The following is a 25,001-nucleotide window of genomic DNA, read 5'->3' on the forward strand; positions in this document are numbered from 1 at the left end:
TAACCCAGACTCTCCAGTACTGATAGCTGTGGTCTACCGAGTTTAGCAGCAATTTAATTTTTTCCCCAGGACATACATGTATGTGTTTTGCTCCTTGGTACAGCAAGCTGCAGTAATTAAAGTAACAAATCCACAGGCAGCCCACACAGAGTTCCACAGTTCAATGTACAGTTTTTCTGCTAGTCCCTGATAGGAAGATGAAGGTATTTTCAAGCTAAGGATAATTTGGACAGCTGCTGTCTATAAAGTCAACAAGATCATAATAAGTCTACTATTAGTTTGACGATTGAAAGCCAGACATCCCACATAAGGACCAAAAAGAAAATAAAAAATGCCAGTTAATTTATTTTGTGAAGCTTTTTCCCTCTTTTCAGACAAATGATCTCAAACTTGTCCAGGCTGAGCTTCAGTTAATTGTTTTCCTTCTCTGAGCAATCCTGAAGGGGACTGTGCTAAATTCAGAGTAAAAGGATGCCTTGCTTTGCTTCTGAGATGGTTCTGTGTAGATATTTGATAAGCCAGAGCACAGGAAGGAGCTGTTTGGGATGCTGCAGTGGGAGCCCTGGACATGGAGGAAGGTGTCCACTATGACTCAGAGAGATATATTAGCACAGTTCCTATGTAAATTAACTGAGATAGAAGTATAATGTTTAGTTGCTAATTACATTTAGACTCCTTTGGGGAACCCACCAAGATTTCTATGAATGTACAGTTCCAGCCAGTGAACAGACAGAATTAATCCACTGGTTTGCTCTAACAAGGGACCTAAAATGAACAATTACTTACACTGCTGCAATTGCCCTTCTTCAAGGTTAAATTCTCCATACAGATTCCACTGTTGTTCTTCACATGAGATGATTTTTCTTTGAAGAGCAGTGAAAGCTGTTACATGATCTATCCACTTATTTATTCTTCTAAATTAACAATACTGCTTTGGGTTAATGATAATGATTTTTTTTTCATTAGTGGCATCTTTATCCTTCATAAACCACATATTAAAAACAAAATTTAAAAATTGAAGAATGGAAAAATAAAACCTGGGAGAGTCTTTGAAGGTTTCCTTATCATAACTGATCTTCCAGCATTGGCTTTTCATGGCAGACATATGTAACAAAAACTTCTTTCTAAAAATCCTCCCTACCTTCTCCATGTTACTATTATTCTAATACCCAATTCCTACTGCCATTACAACATTTTTCCTAATGACTTGATCTGAATTTCACTAGGTGCAGTTTAACCCCAGCTTGCTGCCACGGGTGTGTTTGGATTTTCCACTGCATTCTCCCTCTACCTGAGGCTTGACCAGCATCCAGGTTCCACAGCATCATAATGCTTTTAATTCACATTCAGGGAGCAGTCCCAATACAGTCCATTAGCCCTTGGTGTAAAAATGTTCCTTACAATGACATTCTCCAGCACAGGCTGATAAATTTCATTCCTTCCATGTAAGAATCCTGCCTTAATACACTTCGTTTGCTATTTAATTTTTTAATTGATGCATTCAAAACTTTTGTGTCTTTATGCAAATATTGCATTCCTAAAAATACAAAATTTTATAAGTTGGAAGCAGCAAAGTGGATGTACACTACTGCAAATAAGATCTTTGCTGTGAAACATTTCAATTTGTTGTCATCAGTTCTCTGTTCAAAGTAGTTTCAAGACACAAAGACGACTGGGGAAGCTTATAGGGAAATAATACATGTGTGGATTCAGGAGAACGATCAGTAAATAACAGCAGCAAAAAAAAGCTTTATTTGGCTCTTGGAAACACGAGGTAGCTGAGGAATGTAACAGTAATAGTCTCATTTTGTAACCAGATTTTCAAAGAAATTGTGCTTTGTTTAATGATCTCAGACTTTTCTTCACATTGGAGCTACTGCAAATGGCCAGTTCAGATTTGAGGATATGTTTATGTTTCTTTTAATGTTTTCAGAAGGGGCAGTGGCCTTGCTGTCAAAATACCACTGGGGTTCTGCATTTCACTCCTGTAGTGCCACATCTGTTCATGGGAATTCTTTATAATACAATTTTGATTTTTCCTTTTAGGTAGAGAGGATTGTAGACAAAAGGAAGAACAAGAAGGGCAAATGGGAATATCTCATCAGGTGGAAAGGCTACGGGAGCAATGAAGACACCTGGGAACCTGAACATCATCTACTCCATTGTGAGGAATTTATTGATGAGTTCAACAGACTGCACGTTACCAGAGAAAAGCGACCCAGGCACGGGAAACAGGCCAGCGCGCCAAAATTATTGCGGGAAAGCCGAGGGTCGTCTGTTGAGAAAATTCCACATAGACCTTCTGAATCTGGGAAGTCTAAAGGATCGACACACAAAAGGAAGAGAATTAATCCATCTCATCAAAAACAGAAACGAGGATATGGAGCAAAGCCAGGATCTGCAAATGACAGGGCTGCTAAAACTGTGACTTACCGAACTACTCCCAGCGGTTTACAGATCATGCCACTGAAAAAGCCACATAATGGTCTGCAGAATGGAGATGGCAGCCATGAGAAAGACTCTAGACATTTTGGGAATGGCTCACAGCAGCAAAACGTGGATTTAAACGATCACGAAGGAGAACAAAACTTGCCCAGCGTGTTGGAAGTCAGTAACAATTCCCCTGTTGTGAATGGAATTGGTATGTGATTTAAACAACTCCTCTGTGCGGGAGGGGGGTGTTAATTGCAGCAACTGCAAGTAGGGCCCACTCGTGGAAAAATTGTTGTCACACAAGTGATATGGTGAGAAACACACAAACAAGTTCCACACTTTCCCTACATATTATACATTTTTTTTATCAGTTGGCTTCTCTCTTTCCTTTTCCCAGGGAGTGACACGAAGCAGTGTGGGCTCTGTCACGTGCCTTTGCAGTGTAAATCCCTATGGGAAGTGAGGACAGGGCACGGAGTAGGAATGACAACTGAGATATGTACAGTACTGCAACTCTGGGTTTGTGTATCTCCACATAACAAATCACTGTTCAGTTAGGTATGCTTAAGCCCAGTGGTCTAGAGAAACCAGAATTATTTTAGAATTAATACCACTCTTGCTAAAGTGTCCTGGTAAGTGTGGCTGAATAAGATTCAAGTTCTCAGTATTAATGCTTGTCATAGTCAGGAACACTCAGGTCCTTGTCTCTGACAGTGACTGGACACATCAAAAGTCTTAAGACAGACTTTAGAGGAAGGTACAGTCTTGAAGTGAACAAGAAGATACAGGAGAAATTTCTCTCTAATCCTCATAGTTACTGACTGGCTTAGTTCTCAAAGAATAAGGTTTATATTCTCTATAAAAACTGTTCATCTTAATGGAAATTAAATAGCTTGTCATTATCTATATATGTCCAATCTTTTTGGTTTGTTTGTTTTCAATATTACCCAATTTACAGCCTCAATGGTCTTTTGTGACTGTAATTTCCAGGGGTTAACAAAAGGATGCAGATTTCATTTGATCAGGTTTTGGGATTTGGGATTTTGTTTGGGGGCAGTTGATTTTCATTGAATAGTCTCTTGTCCCTCAGAAGGGATGAAGTGGAGGATGCCCTGTCAGTCAGTTGGCAGCCCCAGCCTTTTCAGCCTTCCTACCACCTGGAAGGCTTTACTGATTCCTCAGAGTTTTGAGTATCCTCTTGTGCCATTGGTCTGGGGGGTGGTTTTAATACCTTTTAAAAACAGCAGGAGCTGTTCCAAATTATTTCCTACTTCTTACTGATATGGTGATGATAGAACCTTTGGAGAATTATTCTTTCTGCTCTTACACACTGCATAAAGGTTTTCATTGAGTGATCCACAGTTGCTCTTGGGGTTTTTTTCCTTCCTTGTTACAGTTAATTTAGAACACAGCTTTATGTATGATCCGTTTCACTATGCATTTAATCTGCTTTACTGTTGTTGCCAGTTCACCTTTTTCTTTTGATTTAGTGAAGCTCTTCAAAATCTTTCCTAGTTTTCACTCTACTTATTTTGTATTGCCTTCAAATTTTCCTCTCATATTTCTCTTCCCAGTTCATTAATACATACATTAAATAAACTAATCCTTCTGCAGGTCCTTGGGACCTTGGGACCAGCCAACTTGACATGATGAAAAGTAACCATTTGTTCCAATTATTTATTTTTATTAGCTACTTTCTATAGCTCATGATAGTACTCATTTCCTTAACAGCTTCTGGTGAATTGCCCTGCCAAAAACTTTTCAGAAGTCAACATAAATTATATCACCCTGCTTTCCATTTTCCACCCTACTGGCAGCCTAGCAAATGCTCCTTGATTTGGGAAGGAGAGCTGACCTTGCCCAGTCTTACTGGCTATATGTGATACCTACTGGGATATTTCAAACCAGGCATCAAATATGCTATTAAAAACTCCCAAACCAGCAAAATGCATGGTCAGATTTAAATGCATAAGTACTCCTGATGATGTAAATGAAATTTGAAGTTAAAGCACTTAAAAGTGTATTTTGGTTTTTGTATTTTGGGGAGTTTGAGCTCATGTAAGAATGCTTAAAATGCTACCTGATTCTTTAAGAAAATTTGCATATCTAATCACAGATGTGTATGAAGTTTTGGTGGTTTTTTTACTGTTTCTAATGAAGTTTTCCTAATCTTTTTTTTTTTAATGTTATTCTTGTGGAAGTTCCGATAAAAAATGTATCTTCGAAATTCATTAATTCCCATATTTTAAAATATTTTGTTTAATGAAGAACTAAAGGGTCACAAAGAACTGTAAGGCCAAATGAGCCTTTCCTTTGAAGCCAGAAGAGCTAAGGAATGGCCTCCAGCACCCTGATTGAATAATCCCTGTCAGAGAGCTCTCGTTCAGTGGAAAGCTGCTTTGCCTGAGCAGCCAGGTGTTCTCTCCTGGCCCAAGAGCTGATCTCTGCAGCTTCTTTCAAACAGTTCTTTATGACAGATTTTGCATTCTCCAAATCCATGACTTGTGTTATATATTTTGCTCCCCTTGCATTCTGTAGGCAAAAGTAAGAGGTCTTTAAATCTCTGCCTGGTTCCTTTCTGAAAAGCCCATACTCAGCAGCACTGCCAAGGTCAGAAATCCCTCGAGTCCTGCTGTGTGATACCTAGCACATGCAGCGTGGAGAAAACTACAAAGGGGAGGGATGAGACTGCCTGAGTAAGAGCAGACAGAAACTGGTGAAGAAGGGTCAAAATCAAATCACTAGGTTTTTTCTTAATATTGCTCTGCAAGCTTGAGAGAGGCCACATTTCCTGATAGAGGGGTCTGAAATGTCAAGTGGAAGAAACTTGCGCTACTCTTCACCAAGTCCAACAATTTCCTAAACTCCCTCAGTATTCACACTCACACAGAGGATGCCAGTGTGATTCTGCCCTGTGCCCCATTATTATCACAGAAACCCACTTGAATTGGGATTGATGCCACAATAAAACCAGGCTGAAATTTTACAAATTACAAATGAAGAAAGTTTCAGAGAAAAGTGCCCAATTTTTTGGATAACAGAAATTTTGTTCCAAACATTCTGGGCTTCAAAACTTTCTCCAAATCCAAGCCAAGGTCCTAAGGCTGTGTCCCTGGGGAGCAGGAGCAGTGTGGTAGTCTGCTTGGCAGGACTCCCACGTTTAGCTTGGAGGCAGCCAGCTATGCCAGAGGTTTCAGGCAGTCTGCCATTCACTCTGGAAGTTGAAAGCCTGGCGTGCTCCATCAGCGCTCGCAGGGCTCCCAGGCACTAGATGTGGAACAAAGAGGGAGCCTGGAGGACCTGGTTTGGCTCCCAGAAGCTGTGGCTCCTGGGCAGCCCTGTTCAGAATCCGAGGAAGCAGACATTTGTTTCAGCTTTGAGATTGCCTGAATGGAGCCCAAATGAATGTCAGATTCATTTCACAGCTAAGTGTAAGACTGCACAGAAAATATGTACAGAAATTTTAGGTTTGTCTTGAGATGAAGCCTAGATTTGGAAAAGTCAAATTTGACTACAATTTGAAAACCTGGCTGGGGCTACATACAACACAAAATGTTCAGTGCACCCCAGTGGAGTCCTGGGACCTTGTGGAAGTTGGGACAGATCTTTAATACCAAAAACTGTCTTCTGCCTTTTATATGTCCTACCATAAGGAGAGCAGAATCATCTTTACTGACAGTTATTTCAGGGTTTGCAAATTGGAAAATATTGAAAAACCCTGTTAAGAACATCCATTGATGCTCCCAGGAGCTAACAATACTGGTCTTTCTGATTATATTTGTTGTCTTCTGTTACCACCTTTCTGTTTCTCTCCAGATATTGTAATTGAGAGCGATTGTTTTGTCAAGTTTTTTGACAGCATCAAAAAACATCCTCTTTTAATTTTCTCTTTCCTTTTTCTACATCGCTCTTTTTCTGTACCATCTGCTGAAGAATTTCTGCCTGTCATGTATCACTAACCACTGTTTTTCTCCATTACGAAAATCTTTGTAGTCTCATGGTGCCCTTGATTTAAATACGCTCTGTGACTTAGTCACTGCTTCCTCTTGGTTTTTTAGCTTATTCTCTTTTATTTATTCTGAAAGAATACTGGCAGTAAAAGACCAGTAAACATGCTTGCTCTCTCAGTTTGGATAAAAACTCATTGCTTTTAGATATCTTACAGATGCTCCCTTAGCTGGAGAAGTCTGAAATTATTAGTAAATTATCAACAGAACACAGCTTTTAAGTATGTACAGTATTAACCATTACCCACAAGAAAGACAGAAAAGAGGCAGTTAAAGGCTATTGGGAAGACTGAGGAATGCCAAGCTGCTTTACCAGGGAGAATGAGGGAGCATGGCTTATTTCACCTGGAAAAATGAAAGTCTCAGCTCCATCATCCTTTCCATTCAGCATAAATGCGTACTGCTAATAAAAGCAACAGTCCAGCTCTCCTTCCCATGACACCCTGATTGTTATTCCCATCCCTCCCTCTGCACCAGTTTTAGTGCTTTTGAGGCTACAAGGTGAACTGCATTGTTTGAAAATTAACCAGTTTTGCAGGGTGAGTTTTCAGCCAGAGCAGATCACCAGGCCAATCCATGGTGTGGCTGCTCGTACCAGCACTGGGGTTGCTGTGGAGGGTGGTGGCACAGCCACTGCACCATTAAACTGGCTCTGATGGAACACTCAGAAAAGATGTATATGTAAATGGCAGGAGCTTGAGGTGTCCTCTACCAGTGGGCAGAAGCACCCCTGGTGGAAGGAGATGTGGAGTTCCAAGTCCCCCAAAGCACTGAGGGTCAGTGCAGTCTTGCTCACTTTCCTCTCCCACTCTTTGTCTGCCTCAGCTTTTTGGAATATAAATTTCCAATGTGTTTTCTGCAATGCCTAGTAGAATGGAGCCCCAGTCTCAGACCCTTCAGCAGTGGTGGAGTGCTGTAAAAGATGCAGGAATGGGCAGCTAAAATTAAGAGGCTTACAGGAATAAAAGAGGCTTCAGTTTAGGAGAGGGGTGGCTGAGGGGCAGCATGATCAAAGTTTACAAAATCATCCAGGTCTCAGATATACTAAATGCAGAACTGTTGCTCTTGAAATCCCTCGACAGCAGAACTAGGGACCACTCACAGAAAGTGGTGGAACATCAGATAAAAGCACAGATGAAAGAAATTTTTTCTCTGTGTAGTGGCTACCCAACTTCTCAGAGTCATACCACAGGAAGCTGTGGAGACAGACAGCATCAACAGCCTCAGAAGGGGATTAGAAAAATCCATGAAAAGGTTCACAAGCAAACACTGAAGGAAAACAGGAGGGATGAGCCTTTCCATATTTCTATACAACACTTAGGGATGATACTATGGGAAAGAACTGCAGAATGCAACCAAGTTTGCATTTTCTCCTTAAATAGTATCCTTTGCTGCCATCTTTTACTGCTGTTCTTGGAGAAGGATTACTACATGCAGCAGTGGTATGGGAACATCTTAGGTTCCCTTAAAAAAAAATTGAATTCATATATTCTTATAAATATAAATGTTGGCTTAGTATTCCACAAGTTCTATTGCTGATTAAACACAAATTAATAATTAGATTAAACTCCCACTAAAGGAAAGAGTATTTTCTCCCAGTCTGTTTCCTTTTTGTACTTAGACTAAGCATCAAATACTCACTTACTGTTAAGCCAGAAAACCATACTTAGATGTATCTAAAGCTTCCTTAGTTAATTTGAGGCATCCTTAATTTGTTTCATGTGCAGTATAAATTGCTTTGAGACTCTGAATGTCTCTTCTTGCCTGTCACAGTCATTTTTCACCGTGACATACTCAGGTGCTGCTCCCCTTGTGTGCCCTGAGCGGGTGCTGACTATTGACCCTCATACAGGGACAATCCCAATGGCTCCAGTGGCTCCAGAGCAGGCTTCAGGAGTTCCACACAGCAGACGTGCTAAATTGGCCTGGTTCCACATCACTGTTGTCTTTAGAGTGTGCTGATCATTTTCTCCAGTTTATCGGATTAAACAAGATTACAGGGACGCACTGGAGACACGGAAACCACAAGCTACTCACTATATATTGTTCTGCTAATGATCTACTTTTGAAAATGGCACTTTCTCATTTATGTTTCCCTCACATTTAATTTAGATCTTTTCTCTGGTTAAATTTCTTTCATCTGGCATCCAGATAGTTAAAATAGTGTGATAAGATCTTTAGTTTCTTACATCATATATTCATTTACAAACTGAATACATAAGGAAGAATAAAACGAACCAAAAAAATTATTGTGAAGCTTTTTGTTGAGCTGGATTATTTGTGTGAATTAATCTTCTACTCTTCTCTTGCCATCTGTATTTAAAATAGATGTAGCATAATCTTCCACAGTAGGTAGATAATCAGTACAGTTAGTCTGACACATCTTCCATTCAGTGGGCATTTGTGCCTCTGATTTTGTAAGTTCTTTACACTTTTTTGGGAGTTTGAAGTCACCACAATTCAGTAGCTTATTGCTGGTTAAGTATTGAATAGATAAACATGCAATATTTAATAACCTGATTCAGTCAAAGAGTTAATTAGTTTCAGTACATTATTCCCAATGACATTGGTGTTCTATTAGCAATCTCACAAGTTGATTTCCGTTAGTAAGAATACATGTCCAAAAAAAACCTTAGGAAAAAGAAGAAACGTGTCATAGGAAATTATTCATAGCATTTAAAGTTCAAGCATGGTAATACTAAAGTTCAAACATGGTTATTTCTACACTTGTAGACACTTTTTGTCAAGAAAACAAATTTCCAACTTCTGGTTTCAAATGATTGTTTTTTAAACTGATGATTTAATGGAATTTGGCCATGTTTGCATTGCACCAGGTAAATCCTCTATTCAGTATAACCCAGGCAGTGCTTTAGATGGTATCTCTTAATTCAACAACAAAAAAGAGTTTCCTGATTGACTGAGCAGGCTCCTGGACGAAGGCGGATCCCCGAGTGTAGATGTGTGAGTACGCACACGCACGCACCACATGAGACTCAGCCACACACCGCTGAGCACTGGCTGTGTTTTCACATCCCATCTCCTAACTGCAGTGCACATACAGCATTTCACACACTGTGAACAATTCCACAGGCCACTGCCAACTCTGAGGTGTCAGACAGATCAGTTACCTACGTAAGCATCAGGCTGAAACATAGCTAATCCAAAATGAGGCTAAGTGATTTTGGTTTAGTCATCTGTCATGAGTTCACTGTTCAATTCTATTCTAGCAGAGCATTTTTAATTGGATGGAGGTCACTTAAACTATAAAATTTAAATCTGTATTCTAATATTCATGTCGTCTGCCCTTTAAATATTCCTGGCTATTTGAAACCAGGAGTTGGAACAGGTCAGCTTTGGCAGGAGTAAAGAACAGAACAAACAAAGGTGTTTTCATTCAGCTCTCTTGGCCTTTCTTAAAAATGGTGCATTGTGGGCTGGTATCTATATAAACAAAAACCAGTGACTTTAATCTCTGTCCCTCAACAGCCTGTGTCTGCTTTATTTTTAATGGCAATAGTCTGAAACATCTGCAATTAGAAAAAGATTATTGCATGCAAACCTTGTAAAGCTCCTTCGACACCCCTGTCAGCACTGTTGCCAGTCATCCTCTATTGCCTGTTACAGAAACACTGTAGACATCAGCAAAGGAATGGTTTGCAGCTCATACACAGTGTAAGAATAAACTGTCTTTTAAGACTGACTTACTATTGCTCTTACTTGTTTTTAAGGAGGAATTGTATCTTTCTTCTCTTTTTTTTCCCTGCTCCTGGATACTCTCCAAAATGGCATCAGTTCCTTGTGTCTAGAGGTTGTCTGATCAGAGAACAAAAAGTTCTGCACGTTGGAGTACAGAATAAGAACAATGGCTTGAGGCCACATTTGACTAGCCAGGCACATTTTTTTATTTATTTTTTCTTATTTATTTATTTTTGTTGAAGCTAATGGAAAGTATCACTCCGTTTCTTTGATGGTATAGGGGTAATTATGCTTTGATTTTTTCCATCTGCAAGGTTCTTCTCTGGCCAATGGAAGCTTGAATCTACACAGCACTGTGAAAAGGAAACTTGATGGAGAGAAAGATTATGTCTTCGATAAGAGACTGAGATACAGCGTGCGACAAAATGAAAGTAACTGCCGCTTCAGGGACATTGTAGTCCGGAAAGAAGACGGTTTCACACATATTTTGCTGTCAAGTCAGACTTCAGAGAACAATGCACTGACCCCAGAGGTAAGTGTTTATCCCTAAAAGCCAAAGAAAGCCATCCTAATGTGTGGCTTATCTTGCAAATATTGCACTTGAATTTGATTTTATGTATTTTTTTTCCTAATTGATGAACTTAGAAAAGAAATCTGGAGTGCAGACTTATCTAACTTTTTCACACTTGGGCTTCCTATCCAAAAGAATGCAATGGAAATTAAATGTTAATTCACATGTCTAAAAAAAAAAATAATAACAAAAGGAATGGTAGAATCAGTATTTCCAGCATGGAATTGTGTGAAGCAGCTTTTCACACATTGAAGTTACTGATATTTACTATCCTTAGGAGAAATCTGGTCTCTTTCCTTTTACTAATTTAAACAGTGCTTCAGTTGTATACAGAGAATTTCAGTCTATATCCTGAGACAACCATTCTAAATTCTATCTTGATCCCTAATTACTTTTTCTCTGAATCACTGTATGAGTCCTTATTTATGAAATCTTAACCAATTAGGGGCTCTATCCTCAGCTGAATTGCATAAAGTCATACAACATATCAAAGACAGAAATTAATTCCCTTGTTCCAAACACTGTACACACAGGGGCAGACTCAGACATGCAGCTTGTACTGCCCCAGTGCACACATGGATCACTGGAAGGGCTGAGGAGCTTTTCCTTCCATTCCCTGTGGCTGCAATGCCCTGTTCTGCCACTCCCATCAGAAGAAAAGGGATGTCTGTAAGTGCTTGCATCAGGATGGATGTCCTGGAGAGATTGTACAAAGATTTTAGCTTTGAGGAATCATTCTATTTAATAAGAAAATTTATAACTTTGAAGTTAATTGCTTACAATGGGCAGGTATGATGAGTACCCTTCTCAAATGCACATGTACACATGGGCAGTAATACACTGACTGATACTAAATGGCTAAAACTGATGATACAAAACGTTATCACTCCTAGTTTTTAAACTATCTAATATTTAGAAGGCCTATCTTGGTAATTTACATCAAACACCAAACACTTGCTTTTAACACTAATTCCTTAAAATGCATTAGATTGCATCAAATCCATCATTCCATCTCTGTCTTAATTAGCACTAATTGACACTGCAGGTAATTTAAATGAAGGAGCTCAAGGGCCTGAAAAAATATGAAATCATGGACTTGCTGTGTTCACTCAGAACAGACATACCTTTACATTGCTGGCTGTGCTGTTCCGCATCAGCAGTGTTCAGATGCTCTGACCAGGGGATTAATTCAGGCTCTTTGGATCTGCCAAACCAATCCATTTCATCCTCTGGAAGTTTTCAATATGCCAGGAACCCACCTCTGTGGAAGAATAAATGATAAGCATGTAATAGTCCTCTCCCTGCATCACCGACGTAGACTATTTCTAGAACCTTTATTGAAGCTCCCTTGAAAACCAGGAAATACGTTTTAGAAAACCACTTTACTGACCAGAATGGTCAGGAATTAATCAGGTATTGAGTTCTTCACATGGAGATTGTCTGTTTAAACCTCATCCAGGCCAAGAGCAATCACAGGCTCTTGCCCTTGGAAGACTCATGGCTGTAAACATGAAACGGCTTCTTTGGCCTCAGTCCAGGCTGCTGCCCATGATCATTCAAACCACAAAATCCAGCACCTCCAGGACTGGCAATTTCACATTCTTGCTGGCAATTACAGCAAAAACCCCAGGAACTGAAAGGAGGAATGTGTTGAATGACTTGTCCCTGCAGTTTGTCACCCATAGCTATAGGTGAGACAAAGTGTTTTAGGGAGGTTTAGAGCATTTTCAGTTTTGATGCCTTTTATCCCCAGTGAATGCAAAGTAGAAACACACAACTCTTACAAAATGAAGAAAGTGTGTTTCATTTTGTGTGAAGAACTTCAAGATTTATTAGACATTCAGTAAATTTTGTTTGCCAAATAGCAAATGAATCATTTATTCAGAGCAGGTCTATTTGATGTGTTTAAATAGTGGCCTGGTTATACCCAGCCATCTACGTTAAAGAAAAAAAGATGTGCACTGCAAGCAATCATTTTACACTTTTAAACTTAAGCCTATACAAAATCCCTCTCACCCCTCAACAGCTCTGCTTCCCTTAGTGCTTTATAAGAATCTTCAGATGAAATTTAATAGTTGTGTTCAACCATTGGCCCCTGCTATTTATGTCAATTTAATTAAAATAGCAAAGAACTTATTTATACCAAAAATATAAGTCTAGAGAAGTCTTCCTGACTCTTCATCCTCTGTTGCTGGTAACCCCATTTGTGCAGGTGATTTTAGCATGAAATGTGCCAATGCTCTTTCCAGCAGCCTTTGCACTGATTGAAGTTGGCTCAGTGCCTCTTTAGTAATTGAGTTTTTTCTCTCTGAGCAAAAATGTTCAGGGCACTATAGAAATTCTTTCTTATTTTTTTACAAGAGCTTATAAAACTTCCAAGACAGTGTCATGAAACAGCAGGGCTTGTTCTTATTTCAGTAGCTTAAGCTTGCTACTTTTAAGATTTGTTTTTTTAATATATTTGTGAAATATTTCATTATTAATTCCATTAGGGAATTTTTTCTTGTGGGACTTTTGCTGCTCCTGAAGCTCTTCTTCCAGTGATGCTGCTGCTCTTAAAACTCAGCACATCTCAAGGATCCAAATTCTATTTCAGACTAAGTGGTCCCATCTGCTCTTCTCATTTAACATTATTAACAGAGATAGGAGTTCATATTCCCCTGAATTAAAAGTGAAACATTCTCTAAACAGCCAGTGCTTCCATTGAAGAGTGACAGAACTACCTCAAGCACCTTCTCATACACAAGAATTGGGTTTCAAATTTCAAATGTGAATAACAGGGTTTAAAGTTCTGCCAGGTGCATTTAGGAGCACTGGTTTGCCTTCACTTTTCCTAACCTGGAAATAATAAAAAAGAGGCAGGTACAAGTTTTCTGTTCTCTGTAGTTCTGCTCTCTACACCAAATTAAATTGTGGGTTTGGTCCAGTGCTTGTGCCTGCAGCGTTAGAGGTTCCTGAGTCCTTTGGGTGCCAAACAGAAAGGACAGGGAATCAGTAACACAAAGTTTATCTATGTAAAAAGGGACAAGTGGGGAAGAGGTTCTAAGAACAACAGAATAGCTTTAAAATTTGGGTTTAAGGTAATATTTACAGAATAATTACCTTTAAGAATATCACAGTGAGTCCTCAGAGATTTAGGGAAGTTGACTTTTTTAACTAGTGCTTCTATTTATGTGAACAAGAGACTTCTGTTCAAGATACTTTGTGTAATTATGGTGATAAATTCCCAGCTCTTTGATTTTCCCAGAATGTAAGCAAGATGGAAAGCAAAGGGCATCAAATGCCTTTGGAAATTTCCTACGTCCAGCAAAAGGCATTAAAATAAGCTCTTGGAAGTTTAAGGAATTCTTTAACTGGTTCATGTTTATTTTGCAATATAAGATGTCCTGTTCAAGAACTAATGAGATTATTTACTCGACAGGATTAAAAATACAAGCAACTTCTGAGAAGGTGATAATTTTATTATATGTTTGGGTTTCAGTAAAACAGTAAGTGAAGCACTAGGTCTGGTCCAAATTTACAATCCAGTCAACTATCATAATTTAAATAACTGGCCCATACTGTTCTGTAAATACTTCCTCGGAAATTTTATCAAATGCATTCAAATAGAAATACTGTCCCCACAAATGAAAATTACATGAAAGACCATAAAAAAGCTAATTAATAAAAGCACAGATCTGGAGAATATTGCTAAGGAGCTCTGGAAATAGTAGTATTAGATCTGGTCCACTAGAGAAAATAAAATTTAATTGGGCAAATGCCATAGTTTTAACAAGATGGGGAAAGGTTTAAGGACTATGGAAGAAAGAAAAAGAATATGGAATCTGACAAAGAAATGTAACTAAAGACAGATTGTATCTCTGTATTTGAGAACTGAATTCAACCCACATTAAACGCAAATTTGTCCTTAAAAACAGAGAGCAATTCTGAGCTAAAATTATATTTATTTTACAATTGTACAGCTCAATACACAGTTCTGCAGCCCTGCAGACAAACCAGCTCTTTTATCTTTATTTTCCTGTTTGTAGCTTCCATGGGATCATTGAAATAGCTGGATAGAAATGCCCATCCCCAGATAAACCCAAGGGGAAAGCCAAGGCTCCAGAGGCAGCACGAGCAGCAGTGCCCATAACCAGGCTGAGTGACAAAGAAACCCAGGGAATTTTGGACTGCAAAGAAATCATGGCAAGGTTCCTGACCCAGAGAGTGAGCACTGACTTGGCTGGCATTGCTGGATTCCAATGAGCCTCCAAGCACCTTTGGATGATAAAGTTAATGACAAACTTAAGGCTCTTTAGAGAAAAGCATACCTTTTGGAGCCTGGAAATGCTGATACATAATAGTTTCCTGGTTTCTTTTGATAGAAACACCTGGAGCAGGGGTATTAAATTTCCCCTTCTGCTTAAAAATAGTAACCAAAGCCTTCCCACTATTAACCATTTCTGAGAAATTGATTCCTAATAACAGACTCAATGTCATTCTCTCCAGAATACTGAAAAAACAGTGATGGCAAAATACTAGTTTTTCTTACAAGAAAGGTAACCTCTGTACCAAAATTTGGATGGGTTTTAGATGGCTTTAGTCATCCAGATGAGTGAGGGGAGAGATAAAAAAGAGGCAGGTTTGTAACATCAGTGATATGTGTGAAGGAGAGCACTAGTAACAGCAAAAAGGTGGCACTTAGGCAAATACCACTGGATGAAGGGGAATAATAAAGAAACTTGCTGAATGGGTATCATGGCATCAAACTTAATGCAACATTCCTTACTGAACAGAAAAATGTTTGACTGGTATTCCCTAATATTATTTATACATTCACCCTAAGAAAGAGCTGACTGTGAGACCTTTTACAGTGAATTAAGAGGACAACATTGCATTCACACGGAACTAGGAAAACCAAAGTACTTTTTTTTTTTTAATTTTAATATCTACCACATTCTAAAGTTTCTCCTTTAACACTGAACAGAGGTTTCAGGGGTTTTTCCCCTTTGTTTCCCCATTATATGTGTAGTGTTGCTGTGTTTCTCCCAGCTGAGGGCTGAGACAGCCTCTGAGAGTCTCAGAATAAACAGTGCTCCTAAAATCGCTGATGACATTTTTGTACCTGCATAAGAATTTCAAATACACTTCCAAATTCTGCAGCTTTTAATTACTTCACTTCCACCCACTGTCATACACTCAGTATTACAGGCGTTCTGAAGTGCTCTTGTAAAAGTGAAGCATCTAAAAGTTCACCACCTGCTCTCTCATGCCCGGTCCCAGCAGCCAGTAATACTCACCTTCCCACAAACCCATAGGGAAAGCAGCACAATCCATAGGATTTCTATTAAAAGGCTACCTAGGGGGTGGCATCAACAAAACTTCAGTGTTTAGGGACATTTCTTAAGGCACTTCAGAGATCTAAAGAAGTTTTGGTAACAGAAAGTAGTGAACAGAAATAATCACAGGCTAAAAATCTTGGGTTTCTCTGAAATGGAAACTATTTAAATCCTCAGCCACATTTAGCTCTCTCTTACCTAAATTTACACCAGCAGCAAATCTTTCAGTGCAAAAGCAGAAAATTTGAGGCAGCAGGACCATGTCTATAGGAAATACTTTGACACGTGGGTATGATTAAGGATAGGAGGTGTCACACTAGATGAAATCAGGGGCCTTGCAGTGAGGAGCAAATTATTTACAGTGAGGTGCACATTATAGGGGAGAGGGGACTGAAATGAGTTACAGCTCACAAACCACGCCCAGCTGTGACCAAACAAGAAGTTAGCCATCAGACATTTATGAAATACTATTTCCTTTTAAAAATCATTAGGAAACAATTCTCTGCTCAGGTGAAAGGCCGTTTTCCTACAATACCAGCAGCTCAATTCTATACAGATTTTGATTAGGTTTGATTTATTGTGCAATTAATAGCTTGATCCAGTTGTAAATCAAAGTCAAAATGTCTCTTTTTTAAGGGACTTTTATGATTTAACTTTCGTAAACTGTAAAAATGTCACTGACTTCAGAAAAATGAATAATATATTTGTCATATTGATATATATGATGTCCTCTTGTCCTGCTTTGCTCTGGTTGAAGTCATATAAAGTAGTTGAAGAACTGAAAACTGGGGTTTACAAATTTTTCCTTTCAAGCTGTTGAGGTTATTAATAAGCTTTTGCTGTGATAAACATGTTCCCGAGGATACAGTGATGTACACAATGAATATAAAAAAGTGATATTTGAAATTATTAAATTGCAGTCAAATAACATAATCTGGGTAGAATTTCCCATAGACCAAAGAACTGCCAAGTCCTAAAACCTCTTTGAATTAGTAAAACATCAACAAAGCACTGCCAAATATAAAATATTTTGCAAACTCTCAGTGTTATCATTCTAATGATTCTAATATCATTCTATATTAAAATTATATATATAATTGATGTAACTATTAATAGTGCCCAAAATTTAAGACTCTCAAAATCAATAAGGTTTGTAAAAGTAGGGAAATGATATTGCCACGGCATGCATGTCGAATTGTTTACTTTTCTTTATCCACAGATCATGAAGGAAGTTCGGAGAGCATTGTGCAATGCATCAGCTGATGACAGTAAACTCTTACTTCTCAGCGCAGTGGGAAGTGTATTCTGTAGTGGCCTAGATTACTCATATTTAATTGGCAGGTTATCCAATGACAGAAGAAAGGAAAGCACTAGGATTGCAGAAGCTATAAGGTGACCCAAGCTTACCTATGATCTCTAAATTATGAAATGCAGTGTGTGATTATAAAGATATTTATCAGGTCCAAAAATGTTGTATATTTAAATGTTGATTGCATTCTAATTATAGTCCTGCAAATTTGTTTAGTAAAAAGAAACTTGGACCTTTCCGTATTAGCAAAGAAAGCACATTTCTTCCAGTGCTAATATCCATAGGGATTTATTTTATTCTAATTCTCTGTATTTAATATTTCGAATCATTCCTCCAAATTCAAATACAACTTTTTTGCTGTTTTTCCAAATTCAGTATTGCTTCATGTTCTAAAGTGGTTCCTGAAAGGCAGATCTTTTACTTGTTTTAATGTTCATCGTTTTAATTAATTTCAGTCCAAATGGGAATCCATGGCTTACTCATATTCTGTTGAAACAGCAGTCTGCCACTGTATTTCAGAACCTTACTAGAAGGGTCTCCACTCTTCTTCTTAAATTTAAATTACTTAATATATATGTAAATGTAGTTTTATTTTTGTAACTAAAATGTAACTTTCCTTATACATATATATATATATATATATATATATCACATCACCTTAATAGAATTCCAGGGTTTATGACATGCAGTCTGCAAATCAATCTGCACAACACATCACCAAATATTCCATTATCCACAAGGTAGATCTTCCAGTATAAATCAACATTATTCCACTAAAGCCAATGGTATTTCACCAGTCTGTACCAGGACACAATTTGGTCCCTTTCCCACCCCCCATTTTCTACAAATAAATATGCCTCTGATAGCTTTAAAACATTATGCAACAATTGTGTGAAGGAATATTAAAGAATTATTTTTACAAGATATCTCTACTTGGGATTTATTAACATAACATAAGATCAGGTTTAGGTATTACACAAAATACATTAAAAATCAATTATCTTGGTTACAACAACTGCAGATCAGTTTGGATTCCAGGTTAAAAACTTTTTAAATTCTCAAAGTAGCAATTATTTTGAAAGACTTTAAAAAATACTTCTTAAATGTAATAAGTTACAATCTGTTTATAAGACTCTAACTATGCTCTAATATCATGGAGTGATAGTTTTGAAAAGAGAAACCCTTTGAAGGACACAGCCGAAGTTTATTTTTTAAATGTGAGAGGTTTCTAACAATGTGGAACCAAAAAAAAACGTGAGGGAAGAAAATCACTAGTCTTGTTTGAAAACACAGGCACACTCACCACCCACCAAAAGATACAAATTTAGTATTATTCTTGTAAAAATTGCAGTTAGGTATTGTTATATAAGTTTACATTTATTTGCACACATCTAATACACAGGTATACTTATCAATCCAACATTGAAATAAGTATAAGCCAGACTGTGATAGTCAGTTTTTCCAGCCTTGGACTCACAGAACACTCTTGAAGTATTGGTACAATGTACTGCTCCTTGTCAAGAATGTCCGCTTCCAGCCCACTGAAAATAGATTTTTATTGTACTTCTGGAAACAATACCCTACGTTTTCCATTTAGCACTCTCTGTGCTTTCTGTGAACAAAGGACTCAGCTCATGGAAAATAAACTGTAATAAGAGAAGAAAAAATGTCCATTGCTTTTTTCAGTGGTTTGGATGTCCTAAAATACATCCACGGATCTCTGCCTCCACTGCTCTACATCAAGTTAGACTAGCATCAAAGTGAAAATGAAATCTTGGTTACCATGTGTTTCCACTTTCCAAAGTGTGGCTCTCCGGTCACACGTTACCTCTGAAGTTTCAGTCCCTGTCAAGTCTTCTCTCCCATGAATGCTCCATTCATTGGTGTTGTGTCCTCAGCCACCGGGGCTGGCAATGAATGGATGTGTGGCACAGCAGCTCCTCTGCAGGGACTGCTCACAGAGCCATCCCAGATCCATCCCAGATCCATCCCAGACCCACCAGTCTGAGCTGCCACCATCCACACGCCCTCCCAGAGCAGGGAAAGGGCTGACAGGCTGCACAGCATGGCCTGCAGAGCCCTGGGATTGACACTCCCTGGAAGGCATTCCTACCACTGGGCTCACACCATCAGCTGGGCAGCTCTGTGGGACCTGAGCCACAACTTTCTGGGTGTGCTCAGAAGAAATCAGACAAATTTACTTGCTCAGCTTATTTACAGCCCTGGATTTACCTACAAGCCTTGACCAGCAGCAAGAGCCTGAAACAGTGCCGAGGTGTCTGGGCTTCCCGGCGTGTATTCAATGGTCAGCCTCATAGATATGCTCTAGCAAATCCAGAAGCCTTCTGCAGACACTTCTTCCTATCTTTGAGCATCTGGATCTACTGAGCAACAACAGCTATAATCTGAAATCCTTTTCAAAGACTGCTTTGAATTGAAACAAGGATCCTGTAACCCAGAAACTCCCTGTGCAAACTTATGGTTTGGAGACAAGGAAACATGCCAGGATCAGGGTACAGAGATGAAACTGAAACAACGTACCAAACAGGAAACAAATGGAGTGCTGATCACTGCAGCTTCTGAAGACCAAAGGCAGGCATTTGTCCCACTCATCATCTCCCAATATTGTAGCCTTCCACTCCATCCTATAGGTAGCATGTTCCACACCTATCCATTTTACCATCCTCTGTGCTCCCCATTCTTCCTTCGTGTCAGAGGCTTGCTGTGCCTTCTCAATGTTATGTTCCTCTCTCTCCAGGTCCTCCCTTCCTTGTTCACTCATAGACTTCCTTCAGCTTTCCTTCAACCCTTCCCCTCCATTAATGTGTTCTGCTTTGTTCTTCCTCCACATTATCTGTTTCCTCTCCACATCCCCAATTGCTTTTCCATATTCACTTCCAGTCTCTTTATCACCGTGATTCTCGCTTTTCTCCAGGTTTTACCTGCTTCCACATGGTCCTCAGATTTACTGCCAACATTTATCCTTAGTTTGCTTTCTCTTTACCTATCATTCATCACATCCCTATTCCCAACTCTAGTCCTGTCTGGAAGGCTTACATAACTACTGAGGTTCTCAAAATTCTGGAATTAATAAGGTGCAGTGATCCACAGTCACTACTCAGTCATAAACAAACAAAGAAATAATGAGATAAGGGAACAGCATTATTCCTGCAATGAAAACTAATCACAACTCTCAACCCTGCTCTCCTCTAGACAAAGGTGGTCTTGAAGAGACAAAAATAATGTTCCTTATTTCACTCTCTTTGTCTTGACAGTGATCTCCTGGTTTACTACTGGTGAACAGAGATGCAGCAATTCTCTATTTTCCCGTGGTCAAAAATTAACTCCTTACTAGAGGACTTGCAAACCCTTGAAAATTTAATGCTAGGTCATCTCAGACTCTGTCATCATTTAAAATACAGCCAGTGCCCCCACACTTCAGCCCAGTTGCCACATGGGCCCTCTAACCTGCAAGACCCACCTGTGTTCAGGTACAGAGGTTCAGGTACATCCTTTTGACCTCAGTGGGAGAGCAGCAACTTATCAAAGGGCACATTTGATAAAAGTTCTTTCCTAAAATCTGGCAGCAAAGATGGACTCTGGAGCTAATAAATACCCAGTGCAGGGACAGAATCTCAATTTCCTCTTTTGCTTGGAATTTGATTTATCCCTGTCTTTTTTCTAACGTAACTGAGCATCCCGTTTGCCTCCATATACCTGCTGTGCACCGAGCTGCTGGAGACCATAATTTGCCCACAATTACACTCTTGCTTTTTCCTAATTGGCATAAAGGCTGTTCCATTCAACAGATGTCTTTCCACCGTTGCTGGTAGGTAACTTATTTAAAAGATCTCCTCATTGCACAGAATTTAACATATTCTAGCTCATTCACACAGATGAATCTGATGACATTTAACTTCCCTGTTATTTCTCATCACATTACTGGGGTAGTCAGGCAAGGGCATCTGCTTTGCAACTGCTTTGCTGAAGACTTTTGCAATGAAGATCCAACTGAAGATCACTTGTCCTGTTCAAACTTTTCTCTCTCTGACTCCCCTTCGAACATCTTGTTCTTTCTGCTGGTATGCCATAAACATTGACAGTCTCCCAGTCCACTGATGGGACTTGCAGCAACCTTTGATACAGGATCTTAAGAGAACTTTCCAAAAAAAATAAATATTCAGACTATAATATTTCATCAGTAGCCAAACCAGGTCCATCCCAGCCACTGTGGAGCAAACCAAGGAGTGTTGTGTGCACAGACTCAGGAGTTACTGGTCCAGAAGTAAAACTAAACCAAACCAAACCTTTCTGCAAAAAGTACAACACTCAGTGCAATCCACTTAATACAACATACACAAACCTATGCAATAACCCAGTTACCCAGAAAGATTAAATAACTAAAAATAAGCAAACTTTTCCATGTGCAAACTAGAAAATATCTTGCAGTTCTGACTTCATAAAACTGGGCATTTGTTGTGTTCTTCTGTGGTTCTAATTTGCTTTCAGATTAAGTACTTTAAACTTGGGTATTTATGAGTTACTTTTATATTCAAGATCTTTCTTTTATTTTTTTATTTTAGGGATTTTGTAAAAGCTTTTATTCAATTTAAGAAGCCAATTGTGGTTGCTATCAACGGCCCTGCTCTGGGGTTAGGAGCTTCTATTTTACCACTCTGTGATATCGTTTGGGCAAGTGAGAAGGCTTGGTTTCAGACACCTTATGCAACAATCCGACTCACTCCAGCTGGCTGTTCATCATACACATTCCCACAAATTCTGGGTGTCGCACTGGTAAGGTTTTCCACATCAAATTGCTGAAGAACCTTTCATAAATTCCTGATCTTCTGTCTCTCTTTAAAAAGTAAACCATTTTCTTAATTGTCTTTAATGGAAATGAAATCTGTGGAAAGTTCATCCAATCACTGACAACTTCTTATCAAAGAATAACCTTGGAGCTCAATATACAACACCTGCTATACACAAGAAAGATTGAAAAAGCAAAGATTGTCAACATCATGATAGAAAAGTGAAGAACTACATTAGCAGAATAACCTTGCAGAGTTGCTGTCTGCATTATGTTAGGAGTGGGCAGTATTACAGCCAGATACAGCTCTCTGCTCTTTAAAGATAATCCACAATGATTCCAGTAAGACTGCTTAGCTTTTACCAGTATAATAAATCAGAATTTGCCCCACAAATATTTCCTACTGGGTTCCATGACTCTCGACACAGTATCTCTGACAGTTACTCTTGTAAGATCAGCAATACAGATTCACCATGCATGCCAGCACATTTCTCTTAAATTAAACCCATGCTGTGCTCTGGCCACCTGCACAATCCTTAAATAGCTACTGAAACTCCTTTTAAAGTATTTTGCAGTATGGAAAGATACAGAAGAACATTTGTAATTTAATCGTAAAAATAGCAGGCAAGTATGAGAAAAATTTTAAGGGAATTATAACCCAAGATTACCAGAATCTTTTGGTTTCACAGGCAAATGAAATGTTGTTCTGTGGGAGAAAGCTGACAGCACAGGAAGCCTGCAGCAGAGGACTGGTGTCACAAGTATTTTGGCCAACAACATTTAGCCAAGAAGTGATGCTACGAGTGAAAGAAATGGCATCCTGCAGTGCAGTGGTAAGAAATCCCAACTCCCTCATTAAATGACATTTGACAGAGGTAAGGTTTGCTCCCAAGGCTTGTTACATGTGGGACCTCAGTTTCCACAACCATTCCTGTGAAAGAAGGCTGACATCAGAAAACCTGGATAGGGATCAGTGAGCTCATGGAGTTTCTCATTTTTCAGGGACAAGGGTGGGGGGTTATTTCCTTTCTCCGTATTTGTATTTATTCAATGAGTGGTACCTCCTTGCCCCAGATTTTGAAGGGGGATTTTAGCACAGATTTCCTTCATGAAGGTGTAACAGTCTGAAGCTCTACAACTACAAACCTCTGTAAGAAAACAGATTTGCCTTTCACTTTGTCCTGGCCTACCAAGTTTCAGCTGAATCTGCCTTCTTTCTGCACCTGCACAGTTCCTGCTGCTGCAGAATGTTCTACACAGCACCCCAGAAGGGTGGGATAGTGCCAGCTAAGCTCTGCTGTGAAGGAGAGGTGAGAACCAGACAAGAGGGATTTGAACACAGTCTGGTCACAGTGTATTATAACTTTCCTTTTGTGTATACAAAACTTGAAAGAAAATCCTTTCCTATCTTTACTTCCTAAGGGTTTTTCCTTCAGGCAGATGTACTCCTATTCTGGGCACATCCTTGTTTAAAAAACATGCAGTGAAAAAAGTGATACTGGCTGAAATAAAACTGCAGTAATTAAAGTGAAAATTGTTATACTTTCTTGCTATATTTCCTATGCCTGAAACTGTCTCAGCATCTTTCATTTAAAGGATCTTTGAAAGGAGGTAGAGGCACAAGAGATTTTTAATTAAATAAAGTGTAGATTAGATCTCACAGAAGACATTGCGAATGAAACTCTCTGGAAATGTAGCAGAATTTTATTTGATGATGCTGATATAACATGTATTATTTGAGTTGGGAAAACCTTTGGGCTTTACTGTGAATTCTTCCTTCCCTCATTGTTTTGGCTGTCAGTGAAATTTTCTCAAGACCCCTTAGGAAGGCCGGTGCTGACTTGTGGACAAGGATAAACCTTCAAAGACTTATTCACAAACAGACCACAAAAAATACACAGGCCCCTTGATTTGCTATTAACACCATTTACTTGTGTTAAAGACAAATACTACTGTGCAATAGCAGAGTTGAAATCCACAACACGTAGGAACTGGGCTTAACATGAAGGTGCTGACAAAGCTGAGTGAAGAGAATGCACCTCCCTTCCCACAGAACACTGTATCAATTATATTAAATCTCCTGTCCTTAGAAAATCAGTAATGCAGGAATTATGATTGGGTTTGTTTGACCAGTTGAGTTCCTTGTGAGATACATACTGGTGGTGTGTATTTAAAAACTAATTTTAAAGGAATCAATCTCAATGTGCTTAAAAATGGGTCTGGGAAAATGAGCTGAACTATGGGAGCAACCATAGATCTGCACTTCGTGCCTTTCAGAACTTGGAACTATTACTAAGGGCTTGAGGTTGGGCTTTCTATTGCAAAGATCTCAGGTGATTTGTTGTATGTGCCAAGTAAATCAAACTTCAGAGCACATTTAGAGGATGCTTGTTTTGCTTAGCACCATTCTTTTGCAAAATATTTCACTTTTATAAAAATGTAAGCAAATAGGCTTAAAAATGGATTTGCTGTAAAGGCCCTTTTGTATTAATTTCTGCATTGATAAAGAAATAATAGACGAAGGAAAATTGTTAAAGATAATGGACATCCATTTTTTTGTTTGGGTTTCCAACATGTCTAACCTTAAAGGCCACCTTCCAGAAAACAGATAGCCAGTATATTGTCCCTCACACATTTTCATTTCAATATGAGGGAGTTCAGCTCCTTCTTGTGCTTCATGGCAGGTTTTCAATAAACTAAGGTACTTTAGAATCCCTCATTCTTTTAAAAACCTGGCACTAACCCATCAACCTCAATTCTTAAAGATGCTGACTACCAGCAAGGGGAGTTGTGGCTATAAATCAAATGTAATTTCTGTGCCCAAAGGAATTACTTAGCTTGTAAAACAGAGTTGAGACTC

At 38.9% G+C, this 25,001-nt stretch overlaps 1 protein-coding gene across 3 annotated transcripts in view; it reads left to right on the forward strand.

Moving 5' to 3' along the window:
- Positions 1 to 25,001, forward strand: part of CDYL2 (chromodomain Y like 2) — a 59,587-nt gene that overhangs the window by 30,035 nt on the left and 4,551 nt on the right. For 2 of the 3 annotated variants that reach the window (XM_086847547.1, XM_023934548.2), the window contains exons 2-6: positions 2,047 to 2,641; positions 10,451 to 10,668; positions 17,245 to 17,417; positions 21,918 to 22,128; positions 22,831 to 22,974. In XM_086847547.1, the coding sequence (XP_086703673.1) occupies positions 2,047 to 2,641; positions 10,451 to 10,668; positions 17,245 to 17,417; positions 21,918 to 22,128; positions 22,831 to 22,974 (1,341 nt within the window). Of the gene's footprint in view, positions 1 to 1,855; positions 1,993 to 2,046; positions 2,642 to 10,450; positions 10,669 to 17,244; positions 17,418 to 21,917; positions 22,129 to 22,830; positions 22,975 to 25,001 lie in introns of those variants that run through there. The other variant, XM_086847548.1, reaches the window with a different exon arrangement.

Source organism: Cyanistes caeruleus, chromosome 12 (assembly GCF_971803275.1).
Source record: "Cyanistes caeruleus chromosome 12, bCyaCae1.hap1.1, whole genome shotgun sequence".
Lineage (NCBI taxonomy): Eukaryota > Metazoa > Chordata > Aves > Passeriformes > Paridae > Cyanistes > Cyanistes caeruleus.